The sequence below is a fragment of the Oncorhynchus tshawytscha genome, linkage group LG31, assembly GCF_018296145.1.
Source record: "Oncorhynchus tshawytscha isolate Ot180627B linkage group LG31, Otsh_v2.0, whole genome shotgun sequence".
NCBI lineage: Eukaryota > Metazoa > Chordata > Actinopteri > Salmoniformes > Salmonidae > Oncorhynchus > Oncorhynchus tshawytscha.
The window spans coordinates 35,590,615-35,616,603 of NC_056459.1; the positions used below are offsets into that span (position 1 = coordinate 35,590,615).

Here is a 25,989-nt window from a genome sequence, read left to right on the forward strand (position 1 = left end):
TGTATATAGCCTCCACATTGACTCTGTACTGGTACCACATGTATATAGTCTCCACATTGACTCTGTACAGACTCTTACCCTTGCTATTGAGAATATTAGAGACACATATTTCCCTCAGACGCATAAAGAATTCTAAAACATATCCAAGTTTGATGAAGGTCCATATCTATTCCTTTGCAATGTAAACATGTGTTTCCCATGCCAATAATTCCCATTGAGAGAGAGAGAGAGAGATACACTGATACTGTATAGAGAGAGAGATAGATACTGTATAGAGAGAGATAGAGAGAGATACACTGATACTGTATAGAGAGAGAGATAGATACTGTATAGAGAGAGATAGAGAGAGATAGATACTGTATAGAGAGAGAGAGATAGATACTGTATAGAGAGAGAGATAGATACTGTATAGAGAGAGATAGAGAGAGATAGATACTGTATAGAGAGAGAGAGAGATACTGTATAGAGAGAGAGATAGATACTGTATAGAGAGAGAGAGATACACTGATACTGTATAGAGAGAGATATATACTGTATAGAGAGATAGATATATTGATACTGTATAGAGAGAGATACACTGATACTGTGTAGAGAGAGAGAGATAGAGAGAGATAGATACTGTATAGAGAGAGATAGAGAGAGATAGATACTGTATATATAGAGAGAGATAGATACTGTATATAGAGAGAGAGATAGATACTGTATAGAGAGAGAGATAGATACTGTATAGAGAGAGAGAGATACACTGATACTGTATAGAGAGAGATATATACTGTATAGAGAGAGAGAGATACACTGATACTGTATAGAGAGATACACTGATACTGTATAGAGAGAGATAGATATACTGATACTGTGTAGAGAGAGAGATAGATACTGTATAGAGAGAGATAGATATACTGATACTGTATAGAGAGAGAGATAGATACTGTATCGAGAGAGATAGATATACTGATACTGTATAGAGAGAGAGATAGGTACTGTATAGAGAGAGAGAGAGAGAGAGAGATACTGTATAGAGAGAGAGAGAGAGAGAGAGATAGATACTGTATAGAGAGATAGAGAGCGATAGATACTGTATAGAGAGATATAGATACTGTATAGAGAGAGATAGAGAGAGATAGATACTGTATAGAGAGAGATAGATACTGTATAGAGAGAGATAGAGAGAGAGAGATACTGTATAGAGAGAGAGAGATACTGTATAGAGAGAGATAGAGAGAGATAGATACTGTATAGAGAGAGATAGAGAGAGATAGATACTGTATAGAGAGAGATAGAGAGAGAGAGATACTGTATAGAGAGAGATAGAGAGAGATAGATACTGTATAGAGAGAGATAGAGAGAGAGATACTGTATAGAGAGAGATACTGTATAGAGAGATATAGAAATACTGATACTGTATAGAGAGAGAAATAGATACTGTATAGAGAGAGGTACTGATACTGTATAGAGAGAGAGATACACTGATACTGTATAGAGAGAAATATACACTGATACTGTATAGAGAGAGAAATAGATACTGTATAGAGAGAGATAGATACTGTATAGAGAGATATATATATACTGTATAGAGAGAGATAGATACTGTATAGAGAGAGATATACTGTATAGAGAGAGAGATACTGTATAGAGAGAGAGAGATACTGTATATAGAGAGAGATACTGTATAGAGAGAGAGAGATACTGTATAGAGAGAGAGATACTGTATAGAGAGAGGGATACACTGATACTGTATAGAGAGAGAAATAGATACTGTATAGAGAGAGATAGATACTGTATAGAGAGATATATATATACTGTATAGAGAGAGATAGATACTGTATAGAGAGAGAGAGATACTGTATAGAGAGAGATACTGTATAGAGAGATATAGATATACTGATACTGTATAGAGAGAGAAATAGATACTGTATAGAGAGAGGTACTGATACTGTATAGAGAGAGAGATACACTGATACTGTATAGAGAGAGAAATAGATACTGTATAGAGAGAGGTACTGATACTGTATAGAGAGAGAGATACACTGATACTGTATAGAGAAAGATAGATACTGTATAGAGAGATATATATATACTGTATAGAGAGAGATAGATACTGTATAGAGAGATATATATATACTGTATAGAGAGAGATAGATACTGTATAGAGAGAGAGAGATACTGTATAGAGAGATATATATATACTGTATAGAGAGAGATAGATACTGTATAGAGAGAGATAGATACTGTATAGAGAGATATATATATACTGTATAGAGAGAGATAGATACTGTATAGAGAGAGATATACTGTATAGAGAGAGAGAGATACTGTATAGAGAGAGAGATACTGTATAGAGAGAGGGATACACTGATACTGTATAGAGAGAGAGATACTGTATATAGAGAGAGATACTGTATAGAGAGAGAGATACTGTATATAGAGAGAGAGATACTGTAGAGAGAGAGAGATACTGTATAGAGAGAGAGATACACTGATACTGTATAGAGAGAGAGATACTGTATATAGAGAGAGAGATACTGTATAGAGAGAGAGAGATAGATACTGTATAGAGAGAGAGAGAGAGAGATACTGTATAGCGAGAGAGAGAGAGAGAGATAGAGAGAGAGATACTGTATAGAGAGAGAGAGATACTGTATAGCGAGAGAGAGAGAGAGAGATACTGTATAGAAAGAGAGAGAGATACTGTATAGAGAGAGATAGATACTGTATAGCGAGAGAGAGAGAGAGAGATACTGTATAGAAAGAGAGAGAGATACTGTATAGAGAGAGAGAGACACTGATACTGTATAGAGAGAGAAAGGGGACGAAAGAGATTGGGAGAGGAAGGCTGGTGAGCGCCTCGGGAGTGGAACATGGTGCAATGCAGACGGCATTGCCATGGAAACCGATGGCAAAAAACTCTCAGACAAGGCGGGGGATTTGAGAGGAAGGAAGAGATCACTGCAGATCACCACAGGAATCACTGCAGATCACCACAGGAATCACTGCAGAGCACCACAGGAATCACTGCAGATCACCACAGGAATCACTGCAGATCACCACAGGAATCACCCTTTTCAAAACCCTTCCCCTTCTGGCACTCTCTCTGTGTGGATTTCAAGTTGGAACATGGTGGCCCTAAGTACTGGTAGATGTAGTTGTAGTAGAAGTAGTACTACTAGACGTAGTACTAGTAGAAGTAGTTGTATTAGAATTAGTTGTAGTAGAAGTAGTACTAGAAGAAGTAGTTGTAGTTGAAGTAGTACTAGTAGAAGTAGTTGTAGTTGAAGTAGTACTAGTAGATGTAGTACTAGTAGAAGTAGTTGTAGTAGAAGTAGTTGTAGTAGAAGTAGTTGTAGTTGAAGTAGTACTAGTAGATGTAGTACTAGTAGAAGTAGTTGTAGTAGAAGTAGTTGTAGTACTAGTAGATGTAGTTGTAGTAGAATTAGTTGTAGTAGAAGTAGTTGTAGTTGAAGTAGTACTAGTAGATGTAGTACTAGTAGAAGTAGTTGTAGTAGAAGTAGTACTAGTAGATGTAGTACTAGTAGAAGTAGTTGTAGTTGAAGTAGTACTAGTAGATGTAGTACTAGTAGAAGTAGTTGTAGTAGAAGTAGTTGTAGTACTAGTAGATGCAGTTGTAGTAGAATTAGTTGTAGTAGAAGTAGTTGTAGTTGAAGTAGTACGAGTAGATGTAGTACTAGTAGAAGTTGTAGTAGAAGTAGTACTAGTAGAAGTAGTTGTAGGAGAAGTAGTACTAGTAGACAAAGTACTGGTATATATAGTACGAGTAGAATTAGTTGTAGTACTAGTAGACGTAGTACTAGTAGAAGTAGTTGTAGTAGAAATAGTACTAGTAGAAGTAGTTGTAGTATAAGTAGTACTAGTAGACGAAGTACTAGTAGAAGTAGTTGTAGTACTAGTAGTACTAGTAGAATTAGTTGTGGTAGAAGTAGTACTAGTAAATGTAGTACTAGTAGAATTAGTTGTAGTAGAAGTAGTACTAGTAGACATAGTATTAGTACAATTAGTTGCAGTAGTAGTACTACTACTAGACATGGTACTAGTAGAAGTAGTTGTAGTAGAAGTTGCACTAGTAGATGTAGTACTAATAGAAGTAGTTGTAGTACTAGTAGACATAGTACTAGTAGAAGTAGTTGAGGTATAAGTAGTACTAGTAAACGTAGTACTAGTAGAATTATTTGTAGTAGAAGTAGTACTAGTAGACGTAGTACTAGTATAATTTGTTTGTAGAAGAAGTAGTACTAGTAGAATTAGTTGTAGTGAAGTAGTTGTAGTAGAGGTAGTACTAGTAGACGTAGTACTAGTAGAAGTAGTTGTAGTAGAAATTGCACTAGTAGATGTAGTACTAATAGAAGTAGTTGTAGTACTAGTAGACATAGTACTAGTATAATTAGTTGAAGTAGTACTAGTAGAATTAGTTGTAGTGAAGTAGTTGTAGTACTAGTAGACATAGTACTAGTAGAAGTAGTTGTCGTATAAGTAGTTGTAGAAGAAGTAGTACTATTAGAAGTATTACTAGTAAAAATAGTACTAGTAGAGGTTGTACTAGTTGAAGTAGTAGAAGTAGTACTAGTAGAAGTAGTTGTAGTCCTAGTAGAAGTAGTACTAGTAAAGGTAGTACTAGTAGAAGTAGTTGTAGTACTAGTAGAAGCAGTACTAGTAGAAGTAGTAGAAGTAGTACTAGTAGAAGTTGTCGTAGTAGAAGTAGTTGAAGTAAAAGTAGTTCTAGTTGATGTAGTTGTAGTAGAAGTAGTACTAGTTGATTTAGTACTAGTAGAAGTTGTTGTAGTTGTAGTAGAAGTAGTAGTAGTAGAAGTAGTTGTAGTACTAGTAGAAGCTGTAGTAGAAGTAGTACTAGTAGAAGTAGTTGTAGGAGAAGTAGTTGTAGCAGAAGTAGTACTAGTAGATGTACTACTAGTAGAAGTAGTACTAGTAGAAGTACTACTAGTAGGAGTAGTACTAGTAGAAGTTGTTGTAGTAGAAGTAGTTGAAGTAGAAGTAGTACTAGTAGATGTAGTACTAGTAGAAGTAGTTGAAGTAGTTGTAGTAGAAGTAGTACTAGTAGATGTAGTACTAGTAGATGTAGTACTAGTAGAAGTAATACTAGTTGAAGTAGAAGTAGTACTAGTAGAAGTAGTTGCAGTAGAAGTAGTACTTGTAGTTGTAGTAGAAGTAGTACTACTAGATGTAGTTGTAGTAGAACTAGTACTAGTAGAAGTAGTAGTTGTAGTGGAAGTATTACTTGTAGTTGTAGTAGAAGTAGTACTTGTATAAGTTGTACTTGTAGTAGAAGCAGTACTACTAGAAGTAGTTGTAGTAGAAGTAGTACTACTAGAAGTAGTTGTAGTAGAAATAGTACTAGTAGAAGTAGTACTTGTAGAAGTAGTTGTAGTAGAAGTAGTACTTGTAGAAGTAGTTGTAGTAGAAGTAGTACTTGTAGAAGTAGAATAAGTACTAATAGAACTAGTTGTAGTAGAAGTAGTACTAGTAGAGGTAGTACTTGTAGAAGTACTTGTAGTAGAAGTAGTACTAGTAGAAGCAGTACTAGTAGATGTAATACTAGTAGAAGTAGTTATGGCTCCCTGCTGTCTCAGGTGACCAACCAAGGGTTGTCATGGCAGCGGGGGGCTTGGAGTTTGTCTGAGCATGTTGCTGGAGAGAGATATTCCTGGCTACAGGCTTATAATAGATATACAGCTCTCTCCTCTCCTCTCCTGCCCTTCCTCCTCTCAATATACAGCTGATCATCTCCTGCTGTCTCCTCTCCTCTCCTGCCCTCCCTCCTCTCAATATACAGCTGATCATGTCCTGCTGTCTCCTCTCCTGCCCTCCCTCCTCTCTCTATACAGCTGATAATGTCCTGCTGTCTCCTCTCCTGCCCTCCCTCCTCTCTCTATACAGCTGGTCTCCTGCTGTCTCCTCTCCTCTCCTGCCCTCCCTCCTCTCTCTATATAGCTGGTCTCCTGCTGTCTCCTCTCCTTTCCTGCCCTCCCTCCTCTCTCTATACAGCTGGTCCCCTGCTGTCTCCTCTCCTCTCCTGCCCTCCCTCCTCTCTCTATACAGCTGGTCTCCTGCTGTCTCCTCTCCTTTCCTGCCCTCCCTCCTCTCTTTATACAGCTGGTCTCCTGCTGTCTCCTCTCCTCTCCTGCCCTCCCTCCTCTCTCTATAGAGCTGGTCTCCTGCTGTATCCTCTCCTTTCCTGCCCTCCCTCCTCTCTCTATACAGCTGATCATGTCCTGCTGTCTCCTCTCCTCTCCTGCCCTCCCTCCTCTCTCTATACAGCTGACCATGTCCTGCTGTCTCCTCTCCTTTCCTGCCCTCCCTCCTCTCTCTATACAGCTGGTCTCCTGCTGTCTCCTCTCCTTTCCTGCCCTCCCTCCTCTCTCTATACAGCTGGTCTCCTGCTGTCTCCTCTCCTTTCCTGCCCTCCCTCCTCTCTCTATACAGCTGGTCTCCTGCTGTCTCCTCCTCTTTCCTGCCCTCCCTCCTCTCTCTATACAGCTGGTCTCCTGCTGTCTCCTCTCCTTTCCTGCCCTCCCTCCTCTCTCTATACAGCTGGTCTCCTGCTGTCTCCTCTCCTTTCCTGCCCTCCCTCCTCTCTCTATACAGCTGGTCTCCTGCTGTCTCCTCTCCTTTCCTGCCCTCCCTCCTCTCTCTATAGAGCTGGTCTCCTGCTGTCTCCTCTCCTTTCCTGGCCTCCCTCCTCTCTCTATACAGCTGGTCTCCTGCTGTCTCCTCTCCTTTCCTGCCCTCCCTCCTCTCTCTATACAGCTGGTCTCCTGCTGTCTCCTCTCCTCTCCTGCCCTCCCTCCTCTCTCTATACAGCTGGTCTCCTGCTGTCTCCTCTCCTTTCCTGCCCTCCCTCCTCTCTCTATACAGCTGGTCTCCTGCTGTCTCCTCTCCTTTCCTGCCCTCCCTCCTCTCTCTATACAGCTGGTCTCCTGCTGTCTCCTCTCCTTTCCTGCCCTCCCTCCTCTCTCTATACAGCTGGTCTCCTGCTGTCTCCTCCTCTTTCCTGCCCTCCCTCCTCTCTCTATACAGCTGGTCTCCTGCTGTCTCCTCTCCTTTCCTGCCCTCCCTCCTCTCTCTATACAGCTGGTCTCCTGCTGTCTCCTCTCCTTTCCTGCCCTCCCTCCTCTCTCTATACAGCTGGTCTCCTGCTGTCTCCTCCTCTTTCTGCCCTCCCTCCTCTCTCTATACAGCTGGTATCCTGCTGTCTCCTCTCCTTTCCTGCCCTCCCTCCTCTCTCTATACAGCTGGTCTCCTGCTGTCTCCTCTCCTTTCCTGCCCTCCCTCCTCTCTCTATACAGCTGGTCTCCTGCTGTCTCCTCTCCTTTCCTGCCCTCCCTCCTCTCTCTATACAGCTGGTCTCCTGCTGTCTCCTTTCCTGCCCTCCCTCCTCTCTCTATACAGCTGGTCTCCTGCTGTCTCCTTTCCTGCCCTCCCTCCTCTCTCTATACAGCTGGTCTCCTGCTGTCTCCTTTCCTGCCCTCCCTCCTCTCTCTATACAGCTGGTCTCCTGCTGTCTCCTCTCCTTTCCTGCCCTCCCTCCTCTCTTTATACAGCTGGTCTCCTGCTGTCTCCTCTCCTCTCCTGCCCTCCCTCCTCCTCTCTATAGAGCTGGTCTCCTGCTGTCTCCTTTCCTGCCCTCCCTCCTCTCTCTATACAGCTGATCATGTCCTGCTGTCTCCTCTCCTCTCCTGCCCTCCCTCCTCTCTCTATACAGCTGACCATGTCCTGCTGTCTCCTCTCCTTTCCTGCCCTCCCTCCTCTCTCTATACAGCTGGTCTCCTGCTGTCTCCTTTCCTGCCCTCCCTCCTCTCTCTATACAGCTGGTCTCCTGCTGTCTCCTCTCCTTTCCTGCCCTCCCTCCTCTCTTTATACAGCTGGTCTCCTGCTGTCTCCTCTCCTCTCCTGCCCTCCCTCCTCTCTCTATAGAGCTGGTCTCCTGCTGTCTCCTTTCCTGCCCTCCCTCCTCTCTCTATACAGCTGATCATGTCCTGCTGTCTCCTCTCCTCTCCTGCCCTCCCTCCTCTCTCTATACAGCTGACCATGTCCTGCTGTCTCCTCTCCTTTCCTGCCCTCCCTCCTCTCTCTATACAGCTGGTCTCCTGCTGTCTCCTTTCCTGCCCTCCCTCCTCTCTCTATACAGCTGGTCTCCTGCTGTCTCCTCTCCTTTCCTGCCCTCCCTCCTCTCTCTATACAGCTGGTCTCCTGCTGTCTCCTCTCCTCTCCTGCCCTCCCTCCTCTCTCTATACAGCTTGTCTCCTGCTGTCTCCTCTCCTTTCCTGCCCTCCCTCCTCTCTCTATACAGCTGGTCTCCTGCTGTCTCCTCTCCTTTCCTGCCCTCCCTCCTCTCTCTATACAGCTGGTCTCCTGCTGTCTCCTCTCCTTTCCTGCCCTCCCTCCTCTCTCTATACAGCTGGTCTCCTGCTGTCTCCTCCTCTTTCCTGCCCTCCCTCCTCTCTCTATACAGCTGGTCTCCTGCTGTCTCCTCTCCTTTCCTGCCCTCCCTCCTCTCTCTATACAGCTGGTCTCCTGCTGTCTCCTCTCCTGCCCTCCCTCCTCTCTCTATACAGCTGATAATGTCCTGCTGTCTCCTCTCCTGCCCTCCCTCCTCTCTCTATACAGCTGGTCTCCTGCTGTCTCCTCTCCTCTCCTGCCCTCCCTCCTCTCTCTATACAGCTGGTCTCCTGCTGTCTCCTCTCCTTTCCTGCCCTCCCTCCTCTCTCTATACAGCTGGTCCCCTGCTGTCTCCTCTCCTCTCCTGCCCTCCCTCCTCTCTCTATACAGCTGGTCTCCTGCTGTCTCCTCTCCTTTCCTGCCCTCCCTCCTCTCTTTATACAGCTGGTCTCCTGCTGTCTCCTCTCCTCTCCTGCCCTCCCTCCTCTCTCTATAGAGCTGGTCTCCTGCTGTCCTCTCCTTTCCTGCCCTCCCTCCTCTCTCTATACAGCTGATCATGTCCTGCTGTCTCCTCTCCTCTCCTGCCCTCCCTCCTCTCTCTATACAGCTGACCATGTCCTGCTGTCTCCTCTCCTTTCCTGCCCTCCCTCCTCTCTCTATACAGCTGGTCTCCTGCTGTCTCCTCCCTTTCCTGCCCTCCCTCCTCTCTCTATACAGCTGGTCTCCTGCTGTCTCCTCTCCTTTCCTGCCCTCCCTCCTCTCTCTATACAGCTGGTCTCCTGCTGTCTCCTCCTCTTTCCTGCCCTCCCTCCTCTCTCTATACAGCTGGTCTCCTGCTGTCTCCTCTCCTTTCCTGCCCTCCCTCCTCTCTCTATACAGCTGGTCTCCTGCTGTCTCCTCTCCTTTCCTGCCCTCCCTCCTCTCTCTATACAGCTGGTCTCCTGCTGTCTCCTCTCCTTTCCTGCCCTCCCTCCTCTCTCTATAGAGCTGGTCTCCTGCTGTCTCCTCTCCTTTCCTGGCCTCCCTCCTCTCTCTATACAGCTGGTCTCCTGCTGTCTCCTCTCCTTTCCTGCCCTCCCTCCTCTCTCTATACAGCTGGTCTCCTGCTGTCTCCTCTCCTCTCCTGCCCTCCCTCCTCTCTCTATACAGCTGGTCTCCTGCTGTCTCCTCTCCTTTCCTGCCCTCCCTCCTCTCTCTATACAGCTGGTCTCCTGCTGTCTCCTCTCCTTTCCTGCCCTCCCTCCTCTCTCTATACAGCTGGTCTCCTGCTGTCTCCTCTCCTTTCCTGCCCTCCCTCCTCTCTCTATACAGCTGGTCTCCTGCTGTCTCCTCCTCTTTCCTGCCCTCCCTCCTCTCTCTATACAGCTGGTCTCCTGCTGTCTCCTCTCCTTTCCTGCCCTCCCTCCTCTCTCTATACAGCTGGTCTCCTGCTGTCTCCTCTCCTTTCCTGCCCTCCCTCCTCTCTCTATACAGCTGGTCTCCTGCTGTCTCCTCCTCTTTTCTGCCCTCCCTCCTCTCTCTATACAGCTGGTATCCTGCTGTCTCCTCTCCTTTCCTGCCCTCCCTCCTCTCTCTATACAGCTGGTCTCCTGCTGTCTCCTCTCCTTTCCTGCCCTCCCTCCTCTCTCTATACAGCTGGTCTCCTGCTGTCTCCTCTCCTTTCCTGCCCTCCCTCCTCTCTCTATACAGCTGGTCTCCTGCTGTCTCCTTTCCTGCCCTCCCTCCTCTCTCTCTATACAGCTGGTCTCCTGCTGTCTCCTTTCCTGCCCTCCCTCCTCTCTCTATACAGCTGGTCTCCTGCTGTCTCCTTTCCTGCCCTCCCTCCTCTCTCTATACAGCTGGTCTCCTGCTGTCTCCTCTCCTTTCCTGCCCTCCCTCCTCTCTTTATACAGCTGGTCTCCTGCTGTCTCCTCTCCTCTCCTGCCCTCCCTCCTCTCTCTATAGAGCTGGTCTCCTGCTGTCTCCTTTCCTGCCCTCCCTCCTCTCTCTATACAGCTGATCATGTCCTGCTGTCTCCTCTCCTCTCCTGCCCTCCCTCCTCTCTCTATACAGCTGACCATGTCCTGCTGTCTCCTCTCCTTTCCTGCCCTCCCTCCTCTCTCTATACAGCTGGTCTCCTGCTGTCTCCTTTCCTGCCCTCCCTCCTCTCTCTATACAGCTGGTCTCCTGCTGTCTCCTCTCCTTTCCTGCCCTCCCTCCTCTCTTTATACAGCTGGTCTCCTGCTGTCTCCTCTCCTCTCCTGCCCTCCCTCCTCTCTCTATAGAGCTGGTCTCCTGCTGTCTCCTTTCCTGCCCTCCCTCCTCTCTCTATACAGCTGATCATGTCCTGCTGTCTCCTCTCCTCTCCTGCCCTCCCTCCTCTCTCTATACAGCTGACCATGTCCTGCTGTCTCCTCTCCTTTCCTGCCCTCCCTCCTCTCTCTATACAGCTGGTCTCCTGCTGTCTCCTTTCCTGCCCTCCCTCCTCTCTCTATACAGCTGGTCTCCTGCTGTCTCCTCTCCTTTCCTGCCCTCCCTCCTCTCTCTATACAGCTGGTCTCCTGCTGTCTCCTCTCCTCTCCTGCCCTCCCTCCTCTCTCTATACAGCTTGTCTCCTGCTGTCTCCTCTCCTTTCCTGCCCTCCCTCCTCTCTCTATACAGCTGGTCTCCTGCTGTCTCCTCTCCTTTCCTGCCCTCCCTCCTCTCTCTATACAGCTGGTCTCCTGCTGTCTCCTCTCCTTTCCTGCCCTCCCTCCTCTCTCTATACAGCTGGTCTCCTGCTGTCTCCTCCTCTTTCCTGCCCTCCCTCCTCTCTCTATACAGCTGGTCTCCTGCTGTCTCCTCTCCTTTCCTGCCCTCCCTCCTCTCTCTATACAGCTGGTCTCCTGCTGTCTCCTCTCCTTTCCTGCCCTCCCTCCTCTCTCTATACAGCTGGTCTCCTGCTGTCTCCTCCTCTTTTCTGCCCTCCCTCCTCTCTCTATACAGCTGGTCTCCTGCTGTCTCCTCTCCTTTCCTGCCCTCCCTCCTCTCTCTATACAGCTGGTCTCCTGCTGTCTCCTCTCCTTTCCTGCCCTCCCTCCTCTCTCTATACAGCTGGTCTCCTGCTGTCTCCTCCTCTTTTCTGCCCTCCCTCCTCTCTCTATACAGCTGGTCTCCTGCTGTCTCCTCTCCTTTCCTGCCCTCCCTCCTCTCTCTATACAGCTGGTCTCCTGCTGTCTCCTCCTCTTTCCTGCCCTCCCTCCTCTCTCTATACAGCTGGTCTCCTGCTGTCTCCTCTACTTTCCTGCCCTCCCTCCTCTCTCTATACAGCTAGTCTCCTGCTGTCTCCTCTCCTTTCCTGCCCTCCCTCCTCTCTCTATACAGCTGGTCTCCTGCTGTCTCCTCCTCTTTTCTGCCCTCCCTCCTCTCTCTATACAGCTGGTCTCCTGCTGTCTCCTCTCCTTTCCTGCCCTCCCTCCTCTCTCTATACAGCTGGTCTCCTGCTGTCTCCTCCTCTTTCCTGCCCTCCCTCCTCTCTCTATACAGCTGGTCTCCTGCTGTCTCCTCTACTTTCCTGCCCTCCCTCCTCTCTCTATACAGCTAGTCTCCTGCTGTCTCCTCTCCTTTCCTGCCCTCCCTCCTCTCTCTATACAGCTGGTCTCCTGCTGTCTCCTCCTCTTTTTCTGCCCTCCCTCCTCTCTCTATACAGCTGGTCTCCTGCTGTCTCCTCTCCTTTCCTGCCCTCCCTCCTCTCTCTATACAGCTGGTCTCCTGCTGTCTCCTCTCCTCCTTTCCTGCCCTCCCTCCTCTCTCTATACAGCTGGTCTCCTGCTGTCTCCTTTCCTGCCCTCCCTCCTCTCTCTATACAGCTGGTCTCCTGCTGTCTCCTTTCCTGCCCTCCCTCCTCTCTCTATACAGCTGGTCTCCTGCTGTCTCCTTTCCTGCCCTCCCTCCTCTCTCTATACAGCTGGTCTCCTGCTGTCTCCTTTCCTGCCCTCCCTCCTCTCTCTATACAGCTGGTCTCCTGCTGTCTCCTTTCCTGCCCTCCCTCCTCTCTCTATACAGCTGGTCTCCTGCTGTCTCCTCTCCTTTCCTGCCATCCCTCCTCTCTCTATACAGCTGACCATGTCCTGCTGTCTCCTCTCCTTTCCTGCCATCCCTCCTCTCTCTATACAGCTGGTCTCCTGCTGTCTCCTCTCCTTTCCTGCCCTCCCTCCTTTCCATCTGTCTTTCTCTCGCTTGATCGTTAACTCTCTTATTTTTCCTTTCTTCTTTCTGTTTCCTCCAAACCGTCTCTCTCTCTCTCTCTCTGTGTATCTCTGTCTCTCTCTCTCTGTCTCTCTGTCTCTCTCTGTCTCTCTCTCTCTCTGTCTCTCTGTCTATCTCTGTGTATCTCTGTCTCTCTGTCTCTCTCTGTGTATCTCTGTCTCTCTGTCTCTCTGTCTCTCTCTGTCTCTCTCTCTCTGTCTCTCTGTCTATCTCTGTGTATCTCTGTCTCTCTGTCTCTCTCTCTGTCTCTCTGTCTCTCTGTCTCTCTGTCTCTCTCTGTCTCTCTCTCTCTCTGTCTCTCTGTCTATCTCTGTGTATCTCTCTCTCTCTGTCTCTCTCTCTCTCTCTGTGTATCTCTCTCTCTCTCTGTCTCTCTCTCTCTCTGTCTATCTCTGTGTATCTCTCTCTCTCTCTCTGTCTATCTCTGTGTATCTCTCTCTCTCTCTGTCTCTCTGTCTATCTCTGTGTATCTCTCTCTCTCTCGGTCTATCTCTGTGTATCTCTCTCTCTCTCTCTGTCTATCTCTGTGTATCTCTCTCTCTCTCTGTCTCTCTCTCTCTCTCTGTCTGTCTATCTCTCTCTGGCTATCTCTGTGTATCTCTCTCTCTCTGTCTCTCTCTGTCTCTCTCTCTCTCTCTCTCTCTCTCTGTCTATCTCTCTCTGTCTATCTCTGTGTATCTCTCTCTCTCTGTCTATCTCTCTCTGTCTCTCTCTGTGTATCTCTCTCTCTCTGTCTCCCTGTCTCTTCTCTGTCTCTCTCTGTTTGTCTCTGTCTCTCTCTGTGTATCTCTCTCTCTCTGTCTCTTCTCTGTCTCTTTCTGTGTCTCTCTCTCTCTCTCTGTCTCTCTCTGTCTCCCTGTCTCTTCTCTGTCTCTCTCTGTTTGTCTCTGTCTCGGTCTATATCTGTCTCTATCTATCTCTCTCTGTTATTCTCTGTCTCTCTCTGTCTCTGTCTCTTTCTCTGTCTTGGTCTCTGTCTCTATATCTGTCTCTCTCTCTCTCTCTCTCTCTGTCTTTCTGTCTGTCTCTGTCTCTGTTTATGTCTGTCTCTGTTTTTCACTGTCTCTATCTTTCTCTGTCTCCTCCCCCCTCTCTCTCGTCATTGGATGTTGTTAAGGGCTGGTATCTGCTCATCACCATGGTGATGATGATGATGGCCTGGGTGTGATACTTAGACCATTTATAATGATGCAACACTGATATAACAGACCTGGGACCTGTAGAAGTCTGTACCAGAAAACCTACAGCATTTACAGCCTACGTCACTATATTACTACCCTGTCAACGTTACATCTTTATCGTACACTGAGTGTAGAAAACATTAAGGACACCTGCAGTTTTCATGACGTAGACTGACCAGGTGAATCCCAGGTGAAAGCTATGATCCCTTATTGATGTCACTTGTTAAATCCACTTCAATCAGTGTAGATGAAGGGGAGGAGACAGGTGGTTAAAGAAGGATTTTTAAGCCTTGAGACAATTGAGACATGGATTGTGTATGCGTGTCATTCAGAAGGAGAATAGCAACAACAACAACAAAAAGATAGATAACTGCCTTCGGTAGTACACTCAGTGTATGTGACTACATTTCCTAATCCAGTCTTTTGTACCATTTCCAAGATTGTCTTGTTTGTATATGTTTTTTTTTTTTTTTAAACAGCGTCAGAGCTTCAAAATGGTATAGTTGGGGAAAGCATGGATAAGTTATACTTATTTGAAATGTGATAAACTTGTTATTCCACCTTGTAGACAAGTACCAGATAATCCACTTGAATGTTTTTACACTCAAGAGCTCTTTTTTTTTGAGGGTGTGCATCGTTCACACCCTCTTAAGGTTTAGCCCATCTCATTAAGTATTCACGAGGCCACGTGCTAAACAGAGTGAGGTAGTGTAGTAACCAGGTGGTGAAAGTAGAAGAAGAAGAAGAAGGAAGAATCCCCAGGTAAAAATACATTATATCTACTCGGCCTATATCCTGACATGTTGTTCTTCACATTTTCTCTGGTAAATACGAGGCAGGTATCCTAGTGGTTAGAGTGTAGAGGAGGCAGGTATCCTAGTGGTTAGAGTGTAGAGGAGGCAGGTATCCTAGTGGTTAGAGTGTAGAGGCGGCAGGTATCCTAGTGGTTAGAGTGTAGAGGCGGCAGGTATCCTAGTGGTTAGAGTGTAGAGGCGGCAGGTAACCTAGTGGTTAGAGTGTAGAGGCGGCAGGTATCCTAGTGGTTAGAGTGTAGAGGCGGCAGGTATCCTAGTGGTTAGAGTGTAGAGGAGGCAGGTATCCTAGTGGTTAGAGTGTAGAGGCGGCAGGTATCCTAGTGGTTAGAGTGTAGAGGAGGCAGGTAGCCTAGTGGTTAGAGTGTAGAGGAGGCAGGTATCCTAGTGGTTAGAGTGTAGAGGCGGCAGGTAGCCTAGTGGTTAGAGTGTAGAGGTGGCAGGTATCCTAGTGGTTAGAGTGTAGAGGCGGCAGGTAGCCTAGTGGTTAGAGTGTAGAGGTGGCAGGTATCCTAGTGGTTAGAGTGTAGAGGAGGCAGGTAGCCTAGTGGTTAGAGTGTAGAGGAGGCAGGTATCCTAGTGGTTAGAGTGTAGAGGCGGCAGGTATCCTAGTGGTTAGAGTGTAGAGGTGGCAGGTATCCTAGTGGTTAGAGTGTAGAGGAGGCAGGTATCCTAGTGGTTAGAGTGTAGAGGCGGCAGGTAGCCTAGTGGTTAGAGTGTAGAGGAGGAAGGTATCCTAGTGGTTAGAGTGTAGAGGCGGCAGGTATCCTAGTGGTTAGAGTGTAGAGGAGGCAGGTATCCTAGTGGTTAGAGTGTAGAGGCGGCAGGTATCCTAGTGGTTAGAGTGTAGAGGAGGCAGGTATCCTAGTGGTTAGAGTGTAGAGGCGGCAGGTAGCCTAGTGGTTAGAGTGTAGAGGCGGCAGGTAGCCTAGTGGTTAGAGTGTAGAGGGTTAGAGTGTAGGGTGGCAGGTGGTTAGACTAGTGGTTAGAGTGTAGAGGCGGCAGGTAGACTAGTGGTTAGAGTGTAGAGGCGGCAGGTAGCCTAGTGGTTAGAGTGTAGAGGCGGCAGGTAGACTAGTGGTTAGAGCGTTGGGCCAGTAACTAAAAGGTTGCTCGATCGAATCCCTGAGCTGACAAGGTAAAAATCTGTCGTTCTGCCCCTGAACAAGGCAGTTAACCCACTGTCCCTAGACCAGTTAACCCACTGTCCCTAGACCAGTTAACCCACTGTCCCTAGACCAGTTAACCCACTGTCCCTAGACCAGTTAACCCACTGTCCCTAGACCAGTTAACCCACTGTCCCTAGACCAGTTAACCCACTGTCCCTAGACCAGTTAACCCACTGTCCCTAGACCAGTTAACCCACTGTCCCTAGACCAGTTAACCCACTGTTCCTAGACCAGTTAACCCACTGTTCCTAGACCAGTTAACCCACTGTCCCTAGACCAGTTAACCCACTGTTCCTAGACCAGTTAACCCACTGTCCCTAGACCAGTTAACCCACTGTTCCTAGACCAGTTAACCCACTGTTCCTAGACCAGTTAACCCACTGTTCCTAGACCAGTTAACCCACTGTTCCTAGACCAGTTAACCCACTGTCCCTAGACCAGTTAACCCACTGTCCCTAGACCAGTTAACCCACTGTTCCTAGACCAGTTAACACTGTTCCTAGACCAGTTAACCCACTGTCCCTAGACCAGTTAACCCACTGTTCCTAGACCAGTTAACCCACTGTCCCTAGACCAGTTAACCCACTGTTCCTAGACCAGTTAACCCACTGTTCCTAGACCAGTTAACCCACTGTTCCTAGACCAGTTAACCCACTGTTCCTAGACCAGTTAACCCACTGTCCCTAGACCAGTTAACCCACTGTTCCTAGACCAGTTAACCCACTGTTCCTAGACCAGTTAACCCACTGTCCCTAGACCAGTTAACCCACTGTCCCTAGACCAGTTAACCCACTGTCCCTAGACCAGTTAACCCACTGTTCCTAGACCAGTTAACCCACTGTCCCTAGACCAGTTAACCCACTGTTCCTAGACCAGTTAACCCACTGTTCCTAGACCAGTTAACCCACTGTTCCCCGGTAGGCCGTCATTGTAAATAAGAATTTGTTCATAACTGACTTGCCTAGTTAAATAAAGGTAAAATATATATAATTTTTTTTGAATATATAAAACCAAATCAATCCCCCAGATGTATCTAGCTAAGTGGATGGGTCTCTATTACCTAAACTTGTTCATATGTTCATGAGCGACAATAGACGGTCATGTCAGTTTGCAGTTGTTTAAAAAAAAAAATCTGCGATAGACTACTGATGAAGCCCCCAAATCAAATCCAATCCAATCCAATCGTATTGGTCACATACACATGGTTAGCAGATGTTAGTGCGAGTGTAGTGAAATGCTTGTGCTTCTAGTTCCTGCAGTGCAGTAATATCTAACAAGTTATCTAACAGTTCCACAACAACTACCTTATACACACAAATCTAAGTAGAGGAATGGAATATGAATATATCCATATAAATATATGGATGAGCGATGACAGAGCGGCATAGGCAAGATGCAATAGATGGTATAAAATACAGTACAGATGAGATGAGTAATGCAAGATATGTAAACATTATTAAAGTGGCATTATTAAAGTGATCCATTTATTAAAGTGGTCAATTATTTCAAGTCTGTATGTTGGCTGATGGCAGATCCTTTTTCTCTGTGTTAGTGGTGGCTGTTTAACAGTCTGATGGCCTTGAGATAGAAGCTGTTTTTCCAGTCTCTCGGTCCCAGCTTTGATGCACCTGTACTGACCTCGACTTCTGGATGACAGCGGGGTGAACAGGCAGTGGCTCGGGTGGTTCTTAAGTTATATTACATTAAGTTATAGACAGTAGTTTATGGCATGGCAGACCAATCAGGACTCACCTCTCAGCATGATAAGCCCCTCTATCTCATTCAAGGCTAGCCAGGAAGAATCCTTTGTTTCTCTGTGGTAAATAAACTAATAAGCAAGTCAGCCTATTCCCTATAACTCAAACAGAAATAACTTCAAACGTATATGTGCAAAATTCAAATCATTTGCACTCATTGCTACTGGTTTCAATTACATTTTCAGCTTTCAACTTACTTTATGCTTTATGAATGTATTGTTACAAATCAAGGTTGCTAGCCAACTAGCCTGTTAACGTTAGCCCTACTAGCCTGTTAATGTTAGCCCTACTAGCCTGTTAATGTTAGCCCTACTAGCCTGTTAATGTTAGCCCTACTAGCCTGTTAATGTTAGCCCTACTAGCCGGTTAATGTTAGCCCTACTAGCCTGTTAATGTTAGCCCTACTAGCCGGTTAATGTTAGCCCTACTAGCCTGTTAATGTTAGCCCTACTAGCCTGTTAATGTTAGCCCTACTAGCCTGCTAATGTTAGCCCAACCAGCCTGCTAGCATTACGATAGCACTGAATGAGTCAGCCAATTGCTATCAACACCTAGTTTATATTAAAGTAAATCTAACCAGCTATATTGTTATGTTAGCTATATTCAGCTATCCTAGCCAGCAAGCTAGCTAGCCAGCTAACGTTAGCTATTTAGCCAACTAGCTATTAGCCTAGCCAACCACCATGAACACAACACAGCCATAGAAAGTTGGTTACAATTTCAGTTTAATCCACCAGAAAAGACAAAAACAAGTAATAGAACACATATTATGGTTAAACTCAAATATACTAATTGATTAAAACAACAATATTTTTTGAAAAATAAATAAATCAATTGTAGTCTGTAATTTATCAGAAATAGGACGGGTGGAGTTAATGTCACACATACAGCTAACAAATATATATGGAAATGTCTGCTCAACTCAAAATTACAACCAACTAATTGCAGCATTACTGCAAAAATGGAAGTGGAAGGGGAAGTGGAAGTGGAAGGGGAAGTGGAAGGGGAAGTGGAAGGGGAAGTGGAAGTGGAAGGGGAAGTGGAAGGGGAAGTGGAAGTGGAAGGGGAAGTGGAAGTGGAAGGGGAAGTGGAAGGGGAAGTGGAAGGGGAAGTGGAAGGGGAAGGGGAAGGGGAAGTGGAAGGGGAAGTGGAAGGGGAAGGGGAAGGGGAAAACGTAAGGAACTTGTCTGCATTAGAGACCATCATTGGCTAAAGAAAATTGTGATAAGTAAAAAAGTATACCAGTTTTATTTCAGGACCAACGAATTGACAGCTGTGCCATATAGATTGCAAAATAGTTGGACGCTGGATTCAAAACAGTTTATCTTTAATTCTATGAGAATAGAAAGGTTCAGAACTTTAGTGAAACAGCTATGTTGAAAAATATATGGCAAATAGAAACTGGATGGTGTTCAGAGATAGATGGGAGGGGTTGATTGGAGCTGAAGGGTGGGACTGGATGGTGTTCAGAGATAGATGGGAGGGGCTGAGGGTAGCTGAAGGATGGGACTGGATGGTGTTCAGAGATAGATGGGATGGGTTGAGGGGAGCTGAAGGATCAGACTGGATGGTGTTCAGAGATAGACGGGATGGGTTGAGTGGAGCTGAATGGTGGGACTAAAAACAAACAATAGATAACTATGGTAAAATATACTGTGTCCGTAACATGTATACACTGTAGTATGCATAAACTGGAAGTAGAAGCCTAAGTGTTGTTGTCCATTAGTTTACTGCAATTAGGGAAGGGATGGTAGGGTTAGGGGAACATAATAAAGGAAAATATATATTTTTTAAAAATATATATATATATTTAGCTCCCCATACTCTAAATCACCAGGGTCCACTGTCTCCCCCCTAGCTCCCCATACTCTAAATCACCAGGGTCCACTGTCTCCCCCTAGCTCCCCATACTCTAAATCACCAGGGTCCACTGTCTCCCCCCTAGCTCCCCATACTCTAAATCACCAGGGTCCACTGTCTCCCCCCTAGACCTCCCACATACCAACTCCATTAATATCCCCACATTGATCGCTGTGTTTGTCTGCGTATGTGTTTTGTGTGTGTGTGTGTGTGTGTGTTTGTGTGCATGTGAGGAAATTAGTGTATTTTTTCCAGCAGAGAGCTAGCCAGGGAGATGCAGCAGAGAGCTAGCTGGGGAGATGCAGCAGAGAGCTAGCCGGGGAGATGCAGCAGAGAGCTAGCCAGGAGATGCAGCAGAGAGCTAGCCAGGGAGATGCAGCAGAGAGCTAGCCAGGGAGATGCAGAAGATAGCTAGCCGGGAGATGCAGCAGAGAGCTAGCCGGGAGATGCAGCAGAGAGCTAGCCGGGAGATGCAGCAGAGAGCTAGCTAGCCGGTTAGATGCAGCAGAGAGCTAGCCGGGAGATGCAGCAGAGAGCTAGCCGGGAGATGCAGAAGAGAGCTAGCCCGGGAGATGCAGCAGAGAGCTAGCCGGGAGATGCAGAAGAGAGCTAGCCGGTTAGATGCAGAAGAGAGCTAGCCGGTTAGATGCAGCAGAGAGCTAGCCGGTTAGATGCAGCAGAGAGCTAGCCGGTTAGATGCAGCAGAGGGCTAGCCGGTTAGATGCAGCATAGAGCTAGCCGGTTAGATGCAGCAGAGAGCTAGCCGGGGAGATGCAGCAGAGAGCTAGCCGGGAGATGCAGAAGAGAGCTAGCCGGGAGATGCAGCAGAGAGCTAGCCGGGGAGATGCAGCAGAGAGCTAGCTAGCCGGTTAGATGCAGCAGAGAGCTAGCCGGGGAGATGCAGCAGAGAGCTAGCCGGGAGATGCAGAAGAGAGCTAGCCGGTTAGATGCAGCAGAGAGCTAGCCGGTTAGATGCAGCAGAGAGTAGAAAACTAGCCGGTTAGATGCAGCACAGAGCTAGCCGGTTAGATGCAGCAGAGAGCTAGCCGGTTAGATGCAGCAGAGAGCTAGCCGGTTAGATGCAGAAGAGAGCTAGCCCGGGAGATGCAGCAGAGAGCTAGCCGGTTAGATGCAGCAGAGAGCTAGCCGGTTAGATGCAGCAGAGAGCTAGCCGGTTAGATGCAGAAGAGAGCTAGCCGGTTAGATGCAGAAGAGAGCTAGCCGGTTAGATGCAGCAGAGAGCTAGCCGGTTAGATGCAGCAGAGAGCTAGCCGGTTAGATGCAGCAGAGAGCTAGCCAGTTAGATGCAGAAGAGAGCTAGCCCGGGAGATGCAGCAGAGAGCTAGCCGGTTAGATGCAGCAGAAAGCTAGCCGTTTAGATGCAGCAGAGAGCTAGCCGGTTAGATGCAGCAGAGAGCTAGCCGGTTAGATGCAGCAGAGAGCTAGCCGGTTAGCATAAACAGTTCCTCTTAGACTCTTTCTTTGTTCCCTTCTTCAAACATCCATCCTTTCCATTGCTGATTTACTAATGTGTGAGATAGAGGGAGAGGGTGGAGAGAGAGATGGAGATAGAGAGTGAAGAGAGAGAGAGATTTGGTGAGAAAGACAATGAGAGAGTGTGAGAAACTAGTGTGAATGCTTGAGATTAGAGGACAGGCCTCTGGTGGAAATGATGGGAAACTAGTGTGAATGTTTTAGTGTAGACAGGCCTCTGGTGGAACTGATGGGAAACTAGTGTGAATGTTTTAGTGTAGAGGACAGGCCTGTTATATGTGCTATATTTCTATGGTTCCTGTTCTTAATTTTAGATTTTGCATTTTTTACTTTAAGTTTTGTACACCATCCTCAAACAGCTAAAAATACAATATTTTTGGTAATTGAAAATATATTTCACAGCGTTTTAGATGTTTCAATGATTATCTACTTGCTCTATGCTTTGTTTTGTCACATAAACAGAAATATGAGGTAACTATTCGTATTTTAGCAAACGTGAAATGGCGGAGCGATTTTTGCATAGGGCACCTTGAAATCTTGACTCATTGTTGTCAGATACACTACTTCGATACTAGATACAAGAAGTCTTCTGAAAGGTCTTGAGCGGTCCTTTAAACCCCTAAACTTGAACCTCTAACCCCTGACCTCTGACATCTTATCTCCAGAAGAACGAGCGAAGAAGTTACGCAGTACGATCAGACGGAGCACGGAGACGGGCATCGCTGTGGAGATGAGAAACCGAGTCACGCGACAGGGTAGCAAGGACTCCACCGACGGTAGCACCAACTCCAACAGCTCAGACGGAACGTACGTTACTAATACTGTAATTATATTACCATCCATCCATCACTATATTACCATCCATCCATCATTATATTACCATCCATCTATAATTATATTACCATCCATCCATCTATCATTATATTACCATCATCCATCTATCATTATATTACCATTCATCTATCATTATATTACCATCCATTCATCTATCATTATATTACCATCCATCCATCTATCATTATATTACCATTATCCATCTATCATTATATTACCATCATCCATCTATCATTATATTACCATCCATCTATCATTATATTACCATTCATCTATCATTATATTACCATCCATCTATCATTATATTACCATCCATCCATCTATCATTATATTACCATCCATCTATCATAATATTACCATTCATCTATCATTATATTACCATCCATCTATCATTATATTACCATCCATCTATCATTATATTACCATCCATCCATCTATCATTATATTACCATCCATCTGTCATTATATTAAATCAAATCAAATCAAATCAAATGTTATTTGTCACATACACATGGTTAGCAGATGTTAATGCGAGTGTAGCGAAATGCTTGTGCTTCTAGTTCCGACAATGCAGTAATAACGAACAAGTAATCTAACTAACAATTCCAAAAAAACTACTGTCTTATACACAGTGTAAGGGGATAAAGAATATGTACATAAGGATATATGAATGAGTGATGGTACAGAGCAGCATAGGCAAGATACAGTAGATGATATCGAGTACAGTATATACATATGAGATGAGTATGTAAACAAAGTGGCATAGTTAAAGTGGCTAGTGATACATGTATTACATAAGGATGCAGTCGATGATATAGAGTACAGTATCTACGTATGCATATGAGATGAATAATGTAGGGTAAGTAACATTATATAAGGTAGCATTGTTTAAAGTGGCTAGTGATATATTTACATCATTTCCCATCAATTCCCATTATTAAAGTAGCTGGAGTAGGGTCAGTGTCATTGACAGTGTGTTGTCAGTAGCCACTCAATGTTAGTGGTGGCTGTTTAATATTACCATCCATCCATCTATCATTATATTACCATCCATCCATCTATCATTATATTACCATCCATCTGCCATTATGTTACCATCCATCCATCTATCATTATATTACCATCCATCTATCATTATATTACCATCCATCCATCTATATCATTATATTACCATCCATCTATCATTATATTACCATCCATCTATCATTATATTACCATCCATCCATCTATCATTATATTACCATCCATCTATCATTATATTACCATCCATCCATCTATCATTATATTACCATCCATCTATCATTATATTACCATCCATCCATCTATCATTATATTACCATCCATCCATCTGTCATTATATTACCATCCATCCATCTGTCATTATATTACCATCCATCCATCTGTCAATATATTACCATCCATCCATCTGTCATTATATTACCATCCATCCATCTGTCAATATATTACCATCCATCCATCTGTCATTATATTACCATCCATCCATCTATCATTATATTACCATCCATCTATCTATCATTATATTACCATCCATCTATCATTATATTACCATCCATCTATCATTATATTACCATCCATCCATCTATCATTATATTACCATCCATCCATCTATCATTATATTACCATCCATCTATCATTATATTACCATCCATCTATCATTATATTACCATCCATCTATCATTATATTACCATCCATCCATCTATCATTATATTACCATCCATCTATCATTATATTACCATCCATCTATCATTATATTACCATCCATCCATCTATCATTATATTACCATCCATCTATCATTATATTACCATCCATCTGTCATTATATTACCATCCATCCATCTATCATAATATTACCATCCATCCATCCATAATTATATTATCATCCATCTGTCATTATATTACCATCCATCTATCATTATATTACCATCCATCTATCATTATATTACCATCCATCTATCATTATATTACCATCCATCTATCATTATATTACCATCCATCTATCATAATATTACCATCCATCTATATCATTATATTACCATCCATCCATCTGTCATTATATTACCATCCATCTATCATTATATTACCATCCATCCATCTATCATTATATTACCATCCATCTATCATTATATTACCATCATCCATCTATCATTATATTACCATCATCCATCTATCATTATATTACCATCATCCATCTATCATTATATTACCATCCATCCATCTATCATTATATTACCATCCATCTATCATTATATTACCATCCATCCATCTATCATTATATTACCATCCATCTATCATTATATTACCATCCATCCATCTATCATTATATTACCATCCATCCATCTGTCATTATATTACCATCCATCCATCTGTCATTATATTACCATCCATCCATCTGTCAATATATTACCATCCATCCATCTGTCATTATATTACCATCCATCCATCTGTCAATATATTACCATCCATCCATCTGTCATTATATTACCATCCATCCATCTATCATTATATTACCATCCATCTATCTATCATTATATTACCATCCATCTATCATTATATTACCATCCATCCATCTATCATTATATTACCATCCATCCATCTGTCATTATATTACCATCCATCCATCTATCATTATATTACCATCCATCTATCATTATATTACCATCCATCTATCATTATATTACCATCCATCTATCATTATATTACCATCCATCTATCATTATATTACCATCCATCTATCATTATATTACCATCCATCTATCATTATATTACCATCCATCTATCATTATATTACCATCCATCCATCTATCATTATATTACCATCCATCTGTCATTATATTACCATCCATCTGCCATTATGTTACCATCCATCCATCTATCATTATATTACCATCCATCCATCCATAATTATATTATCATCCATCTGTCATTATATTACCATCCATCTATCATTATATTACCATCCATCTATCATTATATTACCATCCATCTATCATTATATTACCATCCATCTATCATTATATTACCATCCATCTATCATAATATTACCATCCATCTATATCATTATATTACCATCCATCCATCTGTCATTATATTACCATCCATCTATCATTATATTACCATCCATCCATCCATCTATCATTATATTACCATCCATCCATCTATCATTATATTACCATCCATCCATCTATCATTATATTACCATCATCCATCTATCATTATATTACCATCCATCTATCATTATATTACCATCCATCCATCTATCATTATATTACCATCCATCTATCATTATATTACCATCATCCATCTATCATTATATTACCATCCATCTATCATTATATTACCATCCATCCATCTATCATTATATTACCATCCATCTATCATTATATTACCATCCATCCATCTATCTGTAACGGCGTTCGTCTGTTGAAGGAGAGTCGGACCAAAATGCAGCGTGGTGGTTACTCATTTTCTTTAATGAAAAAATAGCGATACATGAAATGACTAAATAAATACAAAAACAACAAACGAAACGTGAAAACCTAATTACAGCCTATCTGGTGAACACTACACAGAGACAGGAACAATCACCCACAAAATACACAGTAAAACCCAGGCTACCTAAATATGGGTCGAGAATCACCTGACTCTGATTGAGAACCGCCTCAGGCAGCCAAGCCTATGCTAGACACACCCCTAATCAGCCACAATCCCAATGCCTACAAAAACCCCAATACGACAACACAATAAACACATGCCACACCCTGGCCTGAACAAATAATTAAAGAAAACACAAAATACTAAGACCAAGGCGTGACAGAACCCCCCCCATAAGGTGCGGACTCCCGGACACACCTCAAAACCATAGGGAGGGTCCGGGTGGGCGCCTGTCCATGGTGGCGGCTCCGGCTCGGGACGTGGACCCCACTCCATAAATGTCTTAGTTCCTCCCCTTGCGTCCTGGGATAGTCCACCCTCGCTGCCGACCATGACCTCGTAGTCCTCACCCAGAACCCCACTGGACTGAGGGGCAGCTCGTGACTGAGGGGCAGCTCGGGACTGAGGCAGCTCGGGACTTAGGGAAGCTCGGGACTGAGGGGAAGCTCGGGACTGAGGGGAAGCTCGGGACTGAGGGGAAGCTCGGGACTGAGGGGCAGCTCGGGACTGAGGGGCAGCCCGGCACTGAGGGGCAGCCCGGCACTGAGGGGCAGCCCGGGACTGAGGGGAAGC

At 44.7% G+C, this 25,989-nt stretch overlaps 1 protein-coding gene across 1 annotated transcript in view; it reads left to right on the forward strand.

The window, feature by feature from the left end:
* LOC112229183 (regulating synaptic membrane exocytosis protein 3-like) overlaps nt 1–25,989 on the forward strand; it is a 110,204-nt gene that overhangs the window by 68,346 nt on the left and 15,869 nt on the right. Inside the window, exon 3 of the mRNA XM_042310286.1 lies at nt 21,575–21,716. Coding sequence (XP_042166220.1) covers nt 21,575–21,716 — 142 coding nt within the window. The remainder of the gene's footprint in view (nt 1–21,574; nt 21,717–25,989) is intronic.